The following is an 18,908-nucleotide window of genomic DNA, read 5'->3' as shown; positions in this document are numbered from 1 at the left end:
TTATTTTTTCACCACAGCACAAAGAAGCTCAAGGATATTCAGCAGTTGAAAGTTTCAGAACACAAGCTAATTCAGTCAGTAGATACCTGCTGGAACTCTGTCTTTTACATGTTGGAGTGGATCTGTGTGCAAAATAAAGCTGTGACCACAGCCTAGCTTTTAGGGAAGAATGCATTGTGCTTAAATGTGGGAGAATTATCCCCGATTAAGGAAACAGTTGATGAAGAAGTAACACAGAAAGTTTCATCTGAAAAACATGTTTAAGTCTCCAAAATTATTCCACTTGTGTCACTCTCATGCTCCCACTCTAACTGTAAGCTCAACACCTACTGTTGGTTCTGCCTCAGGGCCTTCTATTTCAGGGTCTATCCCGAGTCCTCCACCCGAAGGTCCTGCTGCAACAAAAGGACAGATTTTGACATGCAGATTGTGTCAAGCCAACATCACCTGTCAGCTTTCAGTGATGTACTAATTAAAATACGCCGGTACTCAGAGGAAAAACTAATTCCCTGAGATAAAGATCCATTGGTTTGGTGGCAAGAGCATGAACAAACCTTCCCATCCCTAAGTAGACTTGCAGTGAGATACCTAGGAATTGTTGCTTCTTCTGTACCTGCAGAGAGAATCTTTTCAAAAGCAGGAGAGGATGTGAGCAAAAAACGGAGCAGACTTAAAGGGAAAACTGTAAATATGCTGTTGTTCCTAAACAAAAACCTGTGAATAAGGGAATGTGTTACTGTCAAATGTTTTTGCTGAAATGTAAAGCCAAGATAAACATTAAATAATAATGTTAAAACGTTAAATAAATATATTATGGCCAATATATTTATTATTCGATTATTATGATAAATTACAGCAGTGAGCTTGAATTCTGTGCCAAACACTGCGCTTCAGTAAAGATTCAAGTTGCAGTTATTTATATTTCCTATCACCTTAAATCTTCACTCAAAGACAAGTATCTTTCACAGTGTATACATAGATGTATTGTAGATAAGAGACAAGTATTGTTCGTTTCATATGTTGGCATTACTAAATTTGGCTCAATGCTTACATATATGTGCAGTGTTGGGACTAACGCGTTATTAAGTAACGCGTTACAGTAACTACGTTACTATTGTGGTAACGAGCACGGTAACTAGTTATTATGCCAAAACCAGGAACGCGTTAGTCGTTACTAGGATTTAGATACGGTCGTTACTCGTTACTTCGTGTGGTGGCATCGCGGAGCTTCCACAGATTCTGTAACATTAGCAAGTGGTGGAGGCAGCAGGTGGAGGAGGGAAAGAGACCCGAGGCGGCCGCCGGTCCAAGTGTGAACTGAACTTCAGGTAAGAAGTTATGACCTGCAGTCTATCTGGGTCAGATATGAACCAAGTTTAGGTGGAGTTTATTTTCGTTATTCTGACTTTTTCCGTACTGCGTACTAGCTAGCATGACGGAGTTTCTATACAGCTGGTGGGTGCTATGAAGTTAATGATGTTGAACTTTATTTTGTTCATAAGTTATTATAGTTGCCAACCGTCCCGTCTGGTATTCAGATAAAATATTACGCGTTTCTTATTGAGTTGAAAAGGAACAATTTGTCCCGTAATTCAGCTACAATGAAAAAGACACAAAGCTGGAGTTATTCTGTGTCTTTGCTGCACAGCTGCCTCTTCTTCTTTCATTCCCCTCCCTCTCCCGTTTCTACTTCAATCATGAAAACTGATCAATGATCAGCTGATCGGCTCTCTTGTTTGTTTATCGCCCACTTTGCGCAAGAAAGAGGCAACCAGCGGATGTCGCGCTAAACAACAGCAGCACGTTTAAGCTTGATCAGCTGTTGTTAGAATTGATTTAATATTAATTTCTAGTATCAGCTGATGTTTGCTGGAGCCACAGCTGCAAAAAAGCTGCTGGTCATGATATCGGTTTGGTTATCTGGTGAGAGGGAAACATGAAGATGAAACCAGGAGATGTCCTTACCGAATCATCAGAGCTGAACAGGTGATGGAGAAACAGGTTTACCTTTTAGGTGACATGAATGAGTTGAAGGGAAGTTATGAACTGTTTCTGAGAGACAGATAACCCCAGGATCCTTTTTAGGTAGTTGACAGCTGGTAATTGTGCAGGTGCGGATCTAGCAAAGTTTTGCCAAGGGGGCCAGGTAGGGCATTAACAGGGAAAGGTGGGCACAAAGAAATACTTTTCTTTCTTATTCTCTTTTAAAATGTCTAGCTTTTAAAAAATAATTATCTGAATCTTGCGAACAAACGATTCATAGATTGATGCAAATATACCATCAAAACAGTGAACATCACTGTCACAACAGTGTTTGTTTTCATTCAAAGGCTTTATGATCTTTCCTATAATGGTGGGCCGGTCTCTAGTCAAAATGCCCGGGCCGATTTTTTGTCCCAGTCCAGCCCTGTATGCAGCTCATCTGCAGTCTGGTGTTACCTACATCTTCCTATTCAGAAGGCAGAATTTCCGAGTTCTGAGTACAATCAAAGCACCATGACTGCAGTTTTTGTGTTGGATGTAAAAGGCGCACATGACGCTGTGACGTCGGCTAGAATCATGGCAGCAGTCAATGATGGTCCGGGTCTGGGATTTCTCTCGTGGAAATATGCACATTATCTTTTCCTTTCTATTGGTAGGTGGCACAGTGCACTTGTGGCAAGTAAGCAAGCTAGAAGACTGGCAAAGTTATGGAAGCAACACATTAACAAGAGAATTCTGAGTAAAACCAAAGTTACTTTCCCTAGTAACTAGTTACTTTGAAAGTAACGAGTAACTTGAAGTAACTGAGTTACTTTTGATAGAAGTAACTAGTAATGTAACTAAGTTACTATTTTAAAGTAACTTACCCAACACTGTATATGTGTAAAGAAAATGTACGAGCTGTGATAAATGTTTCTGATAGAATAAAGGGTAGACTGATACATTAAATATTCCTTTATTGGGTGAGAAAATCAGACCGTGTCATAACTGCTTTAAGTCATACAGAATAGATATCAGAGCCTTAAACAGGCTGACTTCTACTAAATGGGTCAAACTGGGCAGAAAGTATACAAACACATAACATCCTTATAGAATATGATGTAACACTATAGATCAACTTACCTCAGAATATATAAAGCATATAAACAATTACAGCAATGTGATGCAACAAACACAGCAGTGCTACTAATCCAAAATACTCAAAGCTTCATAGAACTGAAACAAACATTTATTTTTAGCTCCATTCTGCTGCTGATACATACTTTAGGTTTCTGAATATTAAACTTGTTGCTGCCTTTCATAGTGTGTAACCTGAAGGCCTTGAGTACTTTCTCCCACACTGAAAACCCTGGAATGATAAAACTATTTGAACATTACCCAGTAAGACTGATTCAGGACAGACATTTAGTTATTTTAAATCTTTCTAGCAGTCCTTCACAAACAGGGAACAGTTTGACTGTTCTCTCCATCTGTCAGCTGCTGCTGGCTCTTCCTCCACTTCTTCCCCACACTGCTGAGCCCGGGGTCTTTTGGAGTGTAATTTGTTTCATAGTTAGATACCTGACTGACAACTAGGGATGGGTACCGGTATCCGGTGCCATGATGGCACCGGATACCGGTTCTGTCATAAACGGTAGTAACCAGACCGAAAAGCAGCGCACATTTCGGTGCTTTATTTCGGTGCTTTTTTTTTCCTGAGCTGTAATACACTTTAGATTCTAGCCAATCATTTTACGTTTCCGAGGATAGTAGGCGGGTCCAGGTACGTACTTTCTTTTAGAGCAGAGCTACAGATTAAAAATGCCCAAGGCAAAGCGGTCAAAAGTCTGGCTGTACTTCACAGCAAAAGATGCAAACTCAGCAGCCTGCAACAAGTGCTTTAAGGTGATACTGTGATACTGTCAAAGGAGGTAACACCTCAAATCCGATGAAACACCTGGCGACGCATAGCGCTTTTTTTAAAAGCAGAGAAATGCGCTGTATTTGATAGCTTGCTGCGAGACCTCACACCATGCACATCTACTGCGGGTGTGGTGCCTGTTATCGGACCCAGAGTTTGCAACATCCCCCAAAAACCCGAAGAGGAGAGTCCTGTCCCCTAGCCCTGCCAGTGTAGCAGAAATGATGATGGATGATGATGGCAGCAGCAGCCGTTCTTCTCTGCGTGAGTAGCTTAATGTTGTTCGTGTGTAATTTACGTTCAGTAGGCTAACCATGTTATTACATTAATGCATGTAAGGTGAACTAGCAAACTTCATCATAGCTACATGCGGCTGTCTTCTTGTTTGATGGCGGATGCTCCCTTCACCCTGGCCAAAAAGGATAAAATGTCCAAAGAAAAAGTGGAAAACAGTTAAACATGAGAGGTTTTTGGGCAAAGTTTGTGTTTTTTCCATTGTTTAAGCACTACTTTGAGCTAAGAGTGATACCATATATGCCCCATAGCTGCAGAAAAGGCTAACATTGTTATCTTTTTACAAAAAAACAGCTGAACATGAGAGGTTTTTGGACCAATTTTGTGTTCTCGATCCTTTAAGCACTGGTTTGAGCACCGTTTAAGCACCGGCACCGTTTCAAAAGTACCGGTTTGGCACCGGTATCGGATAAAACCGAAAAGATACACATCCCTACTGACAACTGTATAAAACACAAACTACACACAATATTTGAAGCACATTGCGCACAGTCGTAAATTCCACCTAACTTTGGTATGATCCAAGATCAGGCACTAGGCGACTGAGCACAGCACTTACACATATGAGCAAGGGGAGAGAAGCTGCTGCCTGCGAGTTTGCTGTAGGAGAAGTGCAGACAGGCAGACAGAGGAGAGAAAGTTTGACCAGGTACCAAAGCAAATCATCCGTACTGTACAAATAATGTAAATATGACGGTGTATCACAAAAGATTGATGTCAAACTGATCACTTGGTTGCGTTACTTGTTCTTCGAGTGATTGAACAAATGGCGAAATGAAAAGCCGAACAACAATGCTGTTTTTTTAGAGAGTCTGTGCTTACATGAGTGTTTATTTCATATTTTCAGTTGTTACCCTCCACGGCTAAACAAAGCACTCTAAATTGTTTTCAGTTATGTACTGATGAACACAACAATGGACATAAGGGGCTTCTTTCAAAGAAAAAACTCAGGTAAATGTTATTTTATATATTATGCTTTGTATGTTGTTCAGTATATTTATATGCAAAACAAGAGGAATTTCAATACACAGCAGTAGATTCACAGTTGAAACCACATATTTACATACACTTTAGGGAAAAAACATAAAAACATTGTTTTTTACTATTAAACATCAATTTAGAGTAAACTTGTTATGTTTTAGAGAAATAAATATTGAAATATTGTTTGAATTAGTTAAATGTCAGAATAAAGCGAAAGAGAGCTGTCTATATCACTTTCATCAAATTTACTCCAAATTTACTAATTTACTTTAAAACTCCAGACGATTCCATTCTGAGCTAAAGAAGCTTATGATAGGTTAGTAGAGTCCATGTGAGTAAATTGGTGGCACACCTGCACAGCAAATTCAAAAGTGTTAAATGTTTTGGTGTTAGTAGTCTTAGAGTTAATTTTACTCTAAGTAGAGTCACATTCTTTTAATGTAACTCTGAGGTGTAAAATGATAGTAGTTAAAATCGAGTGTTAAAAATGAGTGTTTCTATTTCAAATCTGGAGGTGTTACAATGGAAACATTAACTCTTGACCTCTTAACTCTGAACTCCTACAGGGGCTATGACACTAATAGAGTAAATTCACAGACTCCGCCCCCAGCACGGCTCCAATCGAAGCTGAAGTGAAGCCGTTTCAGAACATTTTGCTCTACATATTTGAGTTGTTTGCCATGCTTGGTAAGTCATTTTTTCAAAGATTGTTTCAATTATTATTATTAGCTTTTACTTCTGTGGCTCTTTGGAGTTGAGACAAAGCTGTGTGAAAGGCATTAGCCGTGTTGCTCGCTGATAGCACCGCTCGCTGTTTTAGCTAGCTGAAAGGTATTGTTTGCGGCAAATACCACAGCCTTGAAAAAAAGCTTGCATGTGAATTTTCAATCAAATTTCTTGGTCAAATACACTTAAAACAATGTCTACAATGTGAAATGTTGGTATAATGGTGCTACTTGAAGCCTGAAAACGATCTCCCATAAAAAACGAGCAAACAGCAGTAGCAGACGTCCTGACTGGGTTCTACGTTAGCATTTAGATCCCTCCAGAGTTTTGTGCACACGGTTTAGGAAAAAATGAAAAAGGTTGAGGTTTTACATTTAGTTCAGTATTACCTGTTGCCTGTGTCCTTGTCTTTTGGGAAAATACTTTACACAAGTAATGGCTCAAAAAGGATTCCTTTTTTTTTTCTGTGCTGCAATTGATTTGTGCCATTAATTAGTGTCAACTAATTTTTATTCAATCTCCACATAGGATATGCTTGTGAAGATGGAATATGGGGGAGAGCAGAAGTGCGTTGCAGTTCCACAAAGTGATGAATGAAGGACATGCATATTGTATTTTGTATTTATTGAAATAAGTGATGAGAATGCTGTTATTTGCATTTACCAGCTCACCTATGTCAGACCTTTTGATAAACGAAATTCTAATGAAAGTGAGAACATGTACACTGTTACATCTTTCAGAAAATGTTTTGAAATTGTGGTGCACAGTTCAGAATAAATGTTTTTCAAAAACCATTGCGTCTTTTTAGTAAATGTTTATTTCCAAAAGAAATTTCTAGAAGTTCAGAACAGTAAAATTCCCGCTTTTAGAATTAATTAGAAGATAACTCTTACGTAGCTAAACTAAAATACTCTTTGAGAGTTAATATATAAACTCTTAACACCAAGTGTCAAATTATCAACTCCAGAGAGATTTGGTGTTTAACACTAAATCAGAGTTAACGTACCAACTCTCCAAAAAGAGTCAAATTAACACTCTCTGGTGTGGACCCATATAGACACTTTAAAAGTGTTGAAATCAAATCTGACAGTGTTAATTTGGACATGCTGGATTTGCTGTGTAATGAAAGTGAGAACATGTACACTGTTACATCTTTAGAAAATGTTTTGAAATTGTGGTGCACAGTTCAGAATAAATGTTTTTCAAAAACCATTGCATCTTTTTAGTAAATGTTTATTTCCAAAAGAAATTTCTAGAAGTTCAGAACAGTAAAATTCCCGCTTTTTAGAATTAATTAGAAGATAACTCTTACGTAGTTAAACTAAAATACTCTTTGAGAGTTAATATATAAACTCTTAACACCAAGTGTTAAATTATCAACTCCAGACAGATTTGGTGTTTAACACTAAATCAGAGTTAACGTACCAACTCTCCAAAAAGAGTTAAATTAACACTCTCTGGTGTGGACCCATATAGACACTTTAAAAGTGTTGAAATCAAATCTGACAGTGTTAATCTGGACATGCTGGATTTGCTGTGTGTGGAGGCATATAAGGCAAAACACAGAGCCTGTTTCTTTGACATGGGAAAAATCAAGAGACAACAACCAAAACACCGGGAAAACAATTGTGGACCTCTATAAGTGTGGCTCAATTTTGAATACAATATGGTTCCATTTGCAATTAAAAAATACATACAATTTCTCTCTTTACTCTTAAATTTAACAAATATGTTTTTTAAATTCATCAATCTAAAAAAAACAACAGTAGTTGTCTGATGTTGTGTTACAATTAAAAAAGTGTTTGTTTGTTTGTTTTTTATCTAAAGAGTATGTAAATATCTGGTTTCAACTGTAGATTTGATGATGTTGGTGTTTGTCTTGATTGTCAGTGTGACCAAGTGGTCGGCGGGGTTATAAAAGAAATAGTAATAAAATGACAACGCCACCTACGGGAATTTCACCCCCAGGAAATATATGTTTATGAAAAATAGATAAAAAGGAATAGAAGATGCCGCACAGATTCAAGGATGCACACCGGCAGATTGGCTCCAATATTAACAGTTTTATTTATGAAAAAAGAAATAAAGAGTAAAATATTAAGAAAACAAATTGTAGCATCGTTGTTGACAGTATCCTAAAAGTACAATAAAACAATCATGGAACTTGGACTTACCAGCAGCCGCAGACCCAAAAGAAAATCACACAAAAAGGAAAATCACTACAGTCCATCCAGTGCTGTACAAAGGAAAGTGTGAAAACGACCCACCACCTGAGGTCCCAGGGCCACTGGCACGTCCTCCGTTCACTGAAATAAAACACAGAACACGTTAAAAGAATAAAAGGACACTGAGCGTCAAGCTCGCTACATATCATAAAAACTAAATACTAACTTTAATAAAAGAAATCACACAAGCACACATGCGCACGCACAGACAGACTGGGCCATCCAGAGCTGTATCAATTTTGAAATATGCATACAACAAGCCAAACCACACCTTGGTCACACCAACCCTTTCTCCACCTTGAAGATGTCCAACGCCATCCCAGTCTGGACTGTCAAAGGTGACTTTAACGCCGACTGTTCCGACAATCCTGTTTATTACATTTCCTGGTCAGAATAGCCAATCTCTGCACACTCTCCCACTTTTGGTGACAGTCCTCCCTTGAATACTCGCAATTACTCCTTTGGTGGCGATAAACTATTGGTGTGGTCAAGTGGGTGCTGTAAAAACAAAAGCTCAGGACAGAACAGCTATCAGTCATGTGCTGCATACAAAATTTGCATATATCATGATTCCATATTGATCCTCTGAGTGTAATGGTACATTTTAAGTTGAATTTATTAAAACTAAACATAATAGGTTTTCCTTCTTTACTATGCTCTTGTTCTCTTGCAGTACCACATCCTATCACATGCCCCTGTCGGTTATATTCTACTTTTCTAAATTATTGACTATTTCAAGGGAGAACCTAAATCACGTGGACCAGTATTTGTTATTACATATCTCTATTTTGAATGTGACAAGTCTACCATTTCCCTATTATTCATAGATATTGTTAAAGTTTTGGCTTTTTCCTCTATAAAAGTTAATTGACTTTTTACAGTGGCCTGCTATGGTTAATAGTAACATATTTTCTCCACTGTAACATTTGACACTTCCCAGCAATATAATGTGATACCTTAATTAAAACACAGCTAATAAAACACAGTTTTCTTAATGCATACATCAGTAACTCAAAATTAGCAACCAAAGAGTTAAGTCTGCAGTTCCACACTCTCATGTGAAGCTACAGTCTCCCCCTCCAGTCTCTCTCATCCTTCTGCTCCTGCAAAAACAAAACAAAGCAAGACAAAACATCCACCCTTCTTTTACAGGCTGGGTGAATTGTTTGTGGACATTTACTAATCCTAAAGTCGGTGCAGTTTTTGTCTCAGTATCAAGTCAGTTAAAACTTTTAGTCATCAGTCCATCACAGTCCAGTCACATGCATACATCCACACACATTCATACCAGATATTGCTGATAATGGAGTCTCACGCGCAACCTATTCGAGTATCCATCACCAGCAAGATGACGTCATCATTTTAAAGGAAAACAGTTCCTTGTTTTTTGGACTGGATTGACTCGCTGCAATCCTTTTAGACTCAGGACTACATAAATGCCCTCTGGGTGACATAAAACGCATTTAACCAATAATAAAACACATTCTAAGTAATCAATGAGCATGGCCTGAAGCGTGCCCTGGGGTCCTGCCCTCCTCCTTTTCAGTCTGTTTGCAACCATTGCTGCTGCTGTTCAAAGTTCAGTCCGTCCTGGTTCTGGCCCCAGTTGGGGCAGTACTTTTCTCCAGTGTCCATACTCACCGCAGGTGAAACCTGCATCTTCTTCCGTGTTTTGTCCTTTCTGAGGTGCCTTTTGACCTCAGTTGCTCCTCCTGTCTCTGGCACGCCCTTTTTACTGCCCGTTGGTCCATCACTGTCCTGCACAGTGTTAATGCAGAGTTGTTAAAGTCAGCATTCTTTTGCTTGGCCTCACTTTCCATTCGGGCTTAATGGGCGTCTCGTCACAGTTCTGTCATCTGAAGCTGTCTGAGAATTTTCCTCCGTGTAGTGAAACGGGCCTTGGGTTTAACACTCTCCGCCCTGCTGCATGAGATCGCTTTCCTGCAGCACTGTTGACATTTTCAGATTGTTGTTGTGGGTCCAGCTGCTGCAGCGTTTGGTCAGGTTCGCGTCGAAGATGGTAGAGGGCTTTGGAGTTGACGTCACGCCGTAATGCATTGTGGGAGCGCAGCACCATTTTCGGGGTCTATGAATCAAATCAATTACAGTGAGAACATGTGGAGGCTGTTAGGTGGATAACATAGTGAGTTCAGTGCATTGATGTGACATTGTCCTGAAGGATTTAGTTATTCTTTATGGTTAAAGAAATTGCAATGATTTATTCATATTTATTATAAATGATTCTAATTATACATCTTGCTTCCATATTTGTATCTTGTGTCACTAAAAATACATTTTATTTTAGTTTTATACATTGATTAATGACCTGCAGAATCTCCTTATAATATTAAGTGATTCATAATTGTCACGTTATGCTTTCTCCATCTCTAAAGTGATGACATACTTGCATTACATACTTTAGATTCATTTTCTGCAGGCAGGTTTCCGACAGAGAACAGGCAGATTTACACTATAACATGCAGTGTTCTATAGATGGACACATAAAGAAATGAAAAATTACATGTATGTGCTAACTTTCTAAACACTTTGTTACATTTATGATAAAGTAGATTAAACACATTTATGTCGACCTTGGCTCATAGTTCTTGTCTTTAAATTAACATTGTCTGTGTGTGTTTCAGGTACTTCTTGATTCATTCTCAATCATCCAGGAAAATAAATCTCCAAAAGTTGATTCTGTTCATCTGGACGTAGCATTTTCTGGGAGAAACGTTTGTGACTTCTTCAGTCTCAGCTGACTGCAGGTTTCCCCAATCTTATAAACAGTACATTTGCATAATGACTGAAACCAGCCCACTGAAGGAACAATGGGCTGTGAGGTCAGTTCCTTAATCATAATTATGCAAATTCTCATGACCATTGATCAACAACCACTGACCAAAACCCACTGATCAAAGACCACTGATCAATGGCCATGAGTACCATTCACAGAGAGTTTGGGAATGGCTGCAATCACAGAATTGTAAGATGGTGAAAGATGTACCCTTAGGCCCCCTCCTCGATTCAGAGATGGTCTTTCCCTTTTCACGTAAATGGCCTCCTTGACTCCACGCTCAAACCAGCGTTCCTCCCTGTCCAGGATGTGTACATCCTCATCATTGAAAGAGTGTCCACTAGCCTGTAGGTGTAAATAGACTGCAGAGTCCTGGCCTGACGAGGTAGCTCTTCTGTGTTGTGCCATCCACTTCGCCAGAGGTTGTTTGGTTTCCCCGATGTATAAATCCTGGCAATCCTCCTGGCACTTAACAGCGTACACTATGTTACTCTGTTTGTGTCGGGGGACCCGATCCTTGGGGTGGACCAATTTTTGGCGCAGCGTGTTTTGGGGTTTAAAAGCCACAGAGACCTGGTGTTACGAAAAAATGCGTCTCAACTGTTCCGATATTCCTGACACATATGGGATCACTACAGGTTTTCGCTTGGGCAGCGGTTGTCCTTCTCTCCTGGATCGGCTGGAGCTTTCTTTAGGTGCCTTTCCAGTTTTGACAAAAGTCCAGCTGGGATAACCACATTTAATCAGGGCCTTTTTGATGTTTATAAGATTGGGGAAACCTGCAGTCAGCTGAGACTGAAGAAGTCACTTGGATGAGTGACGAAACGTTTCTCCCAGAAAACGCTATGTCCAGATGTTGGCTATTCTCTGGCTGGCTGGAGCAGCATCTAATGACCAACTCGCAAAATAAAACAAAATAAAAACAAACCAACAAACACGAAAACACCCGACATTGTGATACAGACTTATAATTTGCACCGATGTTTTTTCGAAATTCTATAGAGTGAGTATGAGAGCCCTCGGTGTGCCTGCTTGCTGCTATGCTGAAGTCAAATTAAACTTTATTGTCATTTCCGCTATATAGAGTACAGTATATAGAGAGACGACTGCAAGTAAACAAACAATAAATATGAGAAGAGTAAGAAAATACATATACACTTTAGAACTAGTGGTAAAGGGATTAATAACAATTTAAAATTTTACAGTTTGATGATTTAAAGTCTCACACAACCTGTCGACAGAGGAGGGGGCCCTGCTGCTTCCAAATAGGGCACATTTCAATCATAATGTCGTAAATCCAAGCCCATTATGTATTCATGATTTGAATCCTGGGTTGTGTGAAATCCCAGAAATAAACCCTAGACAAAGTGAATCTTTGAAATAAGGTTTAGGTCTATTAGATTATGTTGTGGTGATCCTCGAGTTGGAGGATGGGTATTCATACTGGAGTACAAAAGTAAAACCAATGGAAGATGGACAAGAAAAGTTCAAAGCCATCAGGTCTTCAGTTTAGGAAAAAAGAGAAAAGAAGAGGAGAAACAAGCAAAAGAGACAAGTAAGCAGACTTGTCATTGGAAAATAGCAGGTCATGAATCCTGAAACAATCAGAATACTTTATTAATCCCTAAGGAAATTATATGGATTACAGTTATTCCAAGAGAAATTCTAAAAATAGCAACAGTGACAGACTAAACTCCAAACAATACATTGTTAGAGATTTTACACATTTAGGAAATAGCATTAATATATAAAGATCAATCAATTATAAATATCAAGGATTAACAGAAGGGATAATAAATAAATATCAAGAAAATTGACAAGAATATTACAGAGTAGAAAAGAGCTTATGTAAAAAGGGTGTAACTTTTGCAGTGTTTACAGTGTGTTGGATGGAGGAGTTGTACAGGGAGATGGCCACAGGCAGGAATGACTTCCTGTGTCGTTTGTTTTTTCTGTTAATCTCAAGCTGTTTCCCAAAACGTTGGCTGCATCCTTCGGAGGACCCGGCCTTCGCGGTCTACGTGGTCTGGGTCCTTCAAAGACCGAGAAGGCCAGAAGTGCGAGGCTGTGAAATGGGACGGTCTAGCCTTCAGATTTGCGTCACCGCTGTCTTGGTGGAGTTTAATAAACTCGGCCGTCTGCTCCTTGCTATCTAAAATATAACAGGACACTGGTGTAAATTCTTGACCGTCTCACACTTTTAAAACTGTTTAATCAGTTTTCTGTTTAACGTTTATTCAGCTGTGTGAAAATCCCAGAGGAACCCACTCGATGGATTAATAAAGTTTTATTTAATCTAATAATCTAATAACTCTAATCTAATAACAGCCAAACCGATTTACTCCAGAACAAATAAAACACCCAAAAAAGGCAAAAAATTACCTTTTTAAGTTATCTGAGTGACTTATATCATGTTTAACCTGAGTAGTGAAAGAGCCGGGAGTCCGCTGCTCTCGCCGGCTGGAGTGACCATTCAACCCCCCGGCTTGCTATCGAGCTGGTGGGTAACAGACGTCTCCGAAAACGTCGGCACACTGATAAACCAAGCATATATTTGTAAATTACACAGCTACTTTCTCGCCTTAAAATATGTTAAAAGTTTATTTTGTGGCCCAGAAAGATTAATAAGAGTAATTTTAAAACTTAGTAGCGGCCGCCATTGTTGTCAGCTGAAATTTGGCTGGGCCGCGCTATGAATTCTGGGATATGGTGGGCCACGAAGGACACACCCGACCCATCCTTCAAAATCGGGGAAATGAAAGACGCATTTGTCAGCCGCATTTGAAGGAGTTGACGAATTGGGACAGCCTTCGTCGCCTGGCTGTGACGTAATCAGCCTTCAAATGCGGCCTCCGGAGGATGCAGCCGACGTTTTGGGACACAGCTTCACTCCCTCACTGAAAGTGCTCCTGTGACTAGCTGGTACGTCACGGAGTGGGTGGGAAGTATTATCCATGACTGTCTTTATCTTGAACAACATCTGCCTCTCAGACACCACCCTAACGGAGTCCAACATTACTGGCATTGTGGATCAGTTTATTTAGTCTGTTGGCATCTGTGACCCTCAACCTGCTGCCCCAGCTTGCAACAGCATAGAGCAGCGGTCCCCAACCTTTTTTGCCCAACGCACCGGTTTATGCCCGACAATATTTTCACGGACCGGCCTTTAAGGTGTCGCGGATAAATACAACAAAATAAAACTAGTACCGGTATCGAAAAAAAGAAGATTTATTCATAACAGACGTGGAAAGACCCAGGAAAACCGAGTTAACGATAAAAACGATAACAAAATAACGCTAAAAACCCTGAAAACCATACATTTCACACCTGAGCCTCAACTCTCGCGACCCGGTACCAAACGACTCACAGACCGGTGAGAGACCGGTCTGAGGCCCGGGGGTTGGGGACCGCCCGGGGGTTGGGGACCGCTGGCATAGAGGATAGCACTGACCTTATGCAATCTTGGACTGTGTTGTCATTGTCGGTTGTTGATTTGTCCTATTCTCATTGTCTGATGGATTATAATGGCTGTTTGTACAAAATTTGAAAACTATGCATACTCTCTCTCTCTTCATAGATAGAAGAGAGTTTATGTTTATGTGTTTATGTTTATCTGGCTAAATTCGATATGGTTCCAGAAACAGTTTTTACAGTAAGATATGTTTTATATGCATGTACAATCTTTAATATACATATATACACATGAAACATACATATATGTTATCTGTGGGTCTGGGGGCAGAGAGGGTGTTCGCCCAGGGCACCAAACAGACTAGGACTGCCACTGCTGACAAAACACAGAATGTGAAAAAGAGGGGAGGTATGATAACAGAACCTAAAGACTAGAAATGACAAATATTACATCAACAAGAAAAACAATTAAAAGAACATAAATAGAAATAAACATCAAATATTACAATATTCAATCAAATGGAATGCTAATGTCAAAAAGCACAAAACACTGGGTCAAAAACCCAGTACAATGACAGGTATAGAAGTCTGCAATTGGTAGAGCCTCTTCAACCTTAATATGTCCAAAAGAACTTGGTCAGAGTAATGTCACATTGGTCTGCCAGTTTTGTCATAGCACGACATATGTTGTGGATTTGCTGATGCCTGAATAACATTTGTTATAAATGAAAGAGTTTCCACAAATTTCACAATTACCACAATTAAATACACGCTATAATTGCAGTGTGAACAATCTGATTTTTTTAAATGTTTACATAGAAGTGGCCGCATTTCAGCACTGACCAATAAAAAATTAATTAACTCCAGTGTGGATTAGTTGATGATTTTTTAAAGTATCCATGCGACGAAAACCCTTTCCACACTGACAACAGACAAATGGTTTAATGCCAGTGTGGATGGCCTGATGTTCTTTCAAGGAACTCGTGCAGATAAAAGACTTTCCACACTGATCACAGGTGAATGGTTTAATTCCAATGTGGATGAGATGATGTTTTCTTAAGTTTCTACGCCGAGTAAAAGATTTTCCACACTGATCACAGCTGAATGGTTTAATTCCAGTGTGGATGAGCTGATGTTGTTTTAAATTTTTAATCTGAGTAAAAGCCTTTCCACACTGACCACAGACAAATGGTTTAATGCCAGTGTGGATGAGAAGATGATCTTTTAAGCTTTTACTATGAGTAAAAGACTTTCCACACAGATCACAGGTGAATGGTTTATCTGTAGTATGGATGAGCTGATGTTCTTTTAAACAGTTACTATGAGTAAAAGACTTTCCACACTGATTGCAGCTGAATGCTTTTAATCCACTGTGGATGAGCTGATGTTTTTTTAAGCTGCTATTCTGAGTGAAAGCCCTTCCACACTGATCGCAGCTGAATGGTTTAAATCCAGTGTGGATGAGCTGATGTTGTTTTAAGTTGCCATTTTCAGTAAAAGTCCTTCCACACTGATCACAGCTAAATGGTTTTAATCCAGTGTGGATGAGTTGATGTTTTTTTAAGCTGCTATTCTGAGTGAAAGTCCTTCCACACTGATCGCAGCTGAAGGGTTTAATGCCAGTGTGGACGAGCTGATGTTGTTTTAACTTGCCATTCTCAGTGAAAGTCTTTCCACACTGATCACAGCTAAATGGTTTAAATCCGGTGTGGAGAAGCTGGTGTTTTTTTAACTTGCTATTATGTGTGAAAGCCTGTCCACACTGATCGCAGATGAAGGGTTTAATGCCAGTGTGGACGAGCTGATGTTGTTTTAACTTGCCATTCTCAGTGAAACACTTTCCACACTGATCACAGCTAAATGGTTTAAATCCAGTGTGGAGAAGCTGGTGTTTTTTTAACTTGCAATTATGTGTGAAAGCCTTTCCACACTGATCGCAGCTGAATGGTTTAATGCCAGTATGGACGAACTGATGTCTTTTTAAGTTGCCATTCTCAGTGAAAGTCTTTCCACATTGATCACAGCTAAATGGTTTTAATCCAGTGTGGGTGAGCTTATGTTGTTTTAAACTGCTATTACGAGTAAAAGCCTTTCCACACTGATCACACATGAAGCTTCTGTCTCCAATGTCAATGCGTTCGCGTCTTCTGGCCTTCTTCATAGTGATGAAAGTCTTCTCCACAGGGATCACAACTCATTCATCTGTACTTGCTGGCATTGGTTGTTGTTGTTGAGGTCATAAATTTGGAGAGGTTTCGGCACACTTCCCCTTCTTTTGCCTATGATGACAAAGAACTAAAACAGTGACATGCACTTCACAAAACCTATTTAGTGTACATATACATACATATATCTATACATACATACACAGACACACTCGCACACATAGTGTAAAAAATAGTAATCAATACAAGGGATGGCTATTTTAAATAATCTAACATTTTTAAGAATCTAAAATATGAATATGTTTTGTGTTATTTAACATTTTTTTTGTCTCCTAATTCATTTGGAGTTTTGATGGTTTCAATTAGAATCTATAATGTAAAAAGTCATTATAAAATAGAAAAATCATGAGAAGGTGTGTCCAAACATTTGAACGGTGGCTTTGTCACCCTGGCTACAGAGCTGTTCCTGTTTTCCTCATTTACTAAGATTTCATAACTTTACAGAGGGCTTTTTCTTGTTCAGGTTAAAAGAAGAATAAATAAGTCTTCAGTGTAGGTGTACTTATAAGTTCTTCCAGGGAGTCAAACTTCTCTGGTTTGTTGCCCTCTTTTTCAGAGCAGCCAAAGTGTGCAGAGGATGTAATACTATTTACAAAATACGCTATCAGAGATTATCAGAGGGAATAAAACACAACTGTGTATCAGCTGTAAATAATGTATCATGTGCAACACTAGAACATATTATTAGATACTTTATTATACAACATGTAGAGTGTGTAAAGGTTACAAAAAATACAGGACCAAAAACTGATCCTTGAGAAGCTTATTTTCGGGAGGGTTAAAAACGGCTAATTTCATCTATCCATTGATTTAATGTAAGCAGGTGAGAACATTATTTTTCTTCAGCAGTGATTTGTCTCTCATTTGGGATAAACAGGCAAAATGTCACTGTGTACAGAATTAGATGTTGTTATTATTATTATTAAAATAATTACAGATTAATGTCTGTAGAATAATGTTTCTTTGTCACCTTTGATGAAGAACCAATGTTTCTGACTACAGGTGCTGAGCTGCTCCTCCTGCAGACTCTTCACCTGCTGCCAGTCGCCTGTGACAGCAAAAAGATTTTTATATTTAATCCAGTTAAATTTATTGTATTATTATAAGGCACTACTCAAGACCATTGTATTGTGTAGCATCATTGTGCCTTGTACTAACACCACCAACATCAGAATAAAAAAAAACCTTATTAATCCCAGAGGGAAACTAAGTTGTCATGGAAACAAACAACATGCACTCACTGAGTGTAGAAACAGAGTTATGATGGATAAATACTAGATAGTAGGAACAAAAAGAAGGGGGGGGGGGGGGGGGTGCGCTTACGAAGACTGCTGCTACAACCGCCTGCCGCTAGATCAGCGCCATCTTAAAAGACACATTTCTGGTGGTGATTCTGTTATTAATTGTGGAACATGTTGTATTCTATCCACCTCATCAAATCATAATACTCAGTACAACATCTTCATTTGAAGGACAACAAATAGCTGAACACAAATGATTAAAAAAAATAAGGTCCTGCTGGAAGCTCCAAGCAGACAAAATGACAGGGGCTGAACAGAACGTACAGACGAAAACAAAATTAGCTAAGAGAGAGAAACCCTGTAGACAGTTATCGATTTAGGAAGCTATATAATTATTATGTACTCACTCTGGATCTCCTCTCAGAATAACCCGAACTAAAGATCCCCCAGCGGAGAAGGCCGGCTTTGTAGTTGGACTAGGAGAGAGACCAAGCTGTCCGAGCTACGAGAGCCTATATCTTTCCAATCACTCATGAGAAACATAAAAGTGATCTGCCGGAGACCAGAAGGGCAGCAGTAAGAAAGCTCAGCACAGTCACACTATATTTGTCACACCAAAAAAGTCTCCGTCGTAGATAACAAGTATGATGACTGTGGCTATAATCGTTACTCGGTAAGTCTACTTTCCGCTGTGTGCACGCGCAGTACTTCGTCTTCTTCTTTGTGGTTTGTCGGCGGTTGGCAACTACGACTCATTACCGCCACCAACTGGTAGTGATGTGTCATGTGTGTCAAAGCTTCGAAGCGTGTGTCGGCTAATCTTGGGGGAGTTTTTGTAAAGCGCGTATCGAGGCTTTCTTTGATTACGTATGCAGCCAATGAAAGAAAAACTCACAATGGTCACAGAAATAACTTTAATCTGACAAAAGTAATAATAAATAAAAATTCTATAAATTCTTAACAAATGAAAGTCAGTCATCAGTTTTTAACCATGCTTCAACTGAATTATTTTAAAAATAGCTGCCTGAAACAGGCCTGTGACCATTGTAAGTTTTTTTTTCATTGACCAAAGGGTACCAACAATTTTGTCCACGTCTGTATGTAAAAATTGTATGTTTTTCTGTTCTG

The 18,908-nt window shown here is 39.2% G+C and overlaps 1 protein-coding gene and 1 long non-coding RNA gene across 3 annotated transcripts in view; both read right to left on the bottom strand.

The window, feature by feature from the left end:
* Positions 1-8,364: 8,364 nt before the first annotated feature.
* The window catches only part of LOC146522611 (uncharacterized), a 110,701-nt gene continuing 100,157 nt past the window's right edge, over positions 8,365-18,908 (bottom strand). The window contains exon 2 of the long non-coding RNA XR_014873024.1: positions 8,365-14,208. This is a non-coding gene — a long non-coding RNA (uncharacterized LOC146522611). The remainder of the gene's footprint in view (positions 14,209-18,908) is intronic.
* On the bottom strand, positions 14,562-18,705 carry LOC146522616 (uncharacterized). 2 transcript variants are annotated; one of them, XM_085153537.1, is made up of 3 exons: positions 18,188-18,705; positions 17,510-17,587; positions 14,562-16,593 (listed from the first exon to the last, which is right to left on the bottom strand). In XM_085153537.1, exon 3 carries the CDS (start codon positions 16,473-16,475, stop codon positions 15,168-15,170), a length of 1,308 nt encoding a protein of 435 aa, XP_085009663.1. In that variant the 5' UTR covers positions 16,476-16,593; positions 17,510-17,587; positions 18,188-18,705; the 3' UTR covers positions 14,562-15,167. The 2 variants fall into 2 exon arrangements, with proteins under 2 accessions (XP_085009663.1, XP_085009664.1); XM_085153538.1 differs by lacking the exon at positions 17,510-17,587.

Source organism: Neolamprologus multifasciatus, chromosome 3, assembly GCF_963576455.1.
Source record: "Neolamprologus multifasciatus chromosome 3, fNeoMul1.2, whole genome shotgun sequence".
In the NCBI taxonomy this organism is placed as follows: domain Eukaryota; kingdom Metazoa; phylum Chordata; class Actinopteri; order Cichliformes; family Cichlidae; genus Neolamprologus; species Neolamprologus multifasciatus.
Note: the sequence above shows the minus strand (reverse complement) of the source record. Positions and strands in the feature narration are given on the sequence as shown.

Coding starts and splice junctions, on each gene's coding strand:
- LOC146522616 (XM_085153537.1), bottom strand. CDS start 16,475: ATGAAGAAGGCCAGAAGACGCGAACGCATTGACATTGGAGACAGAAGC.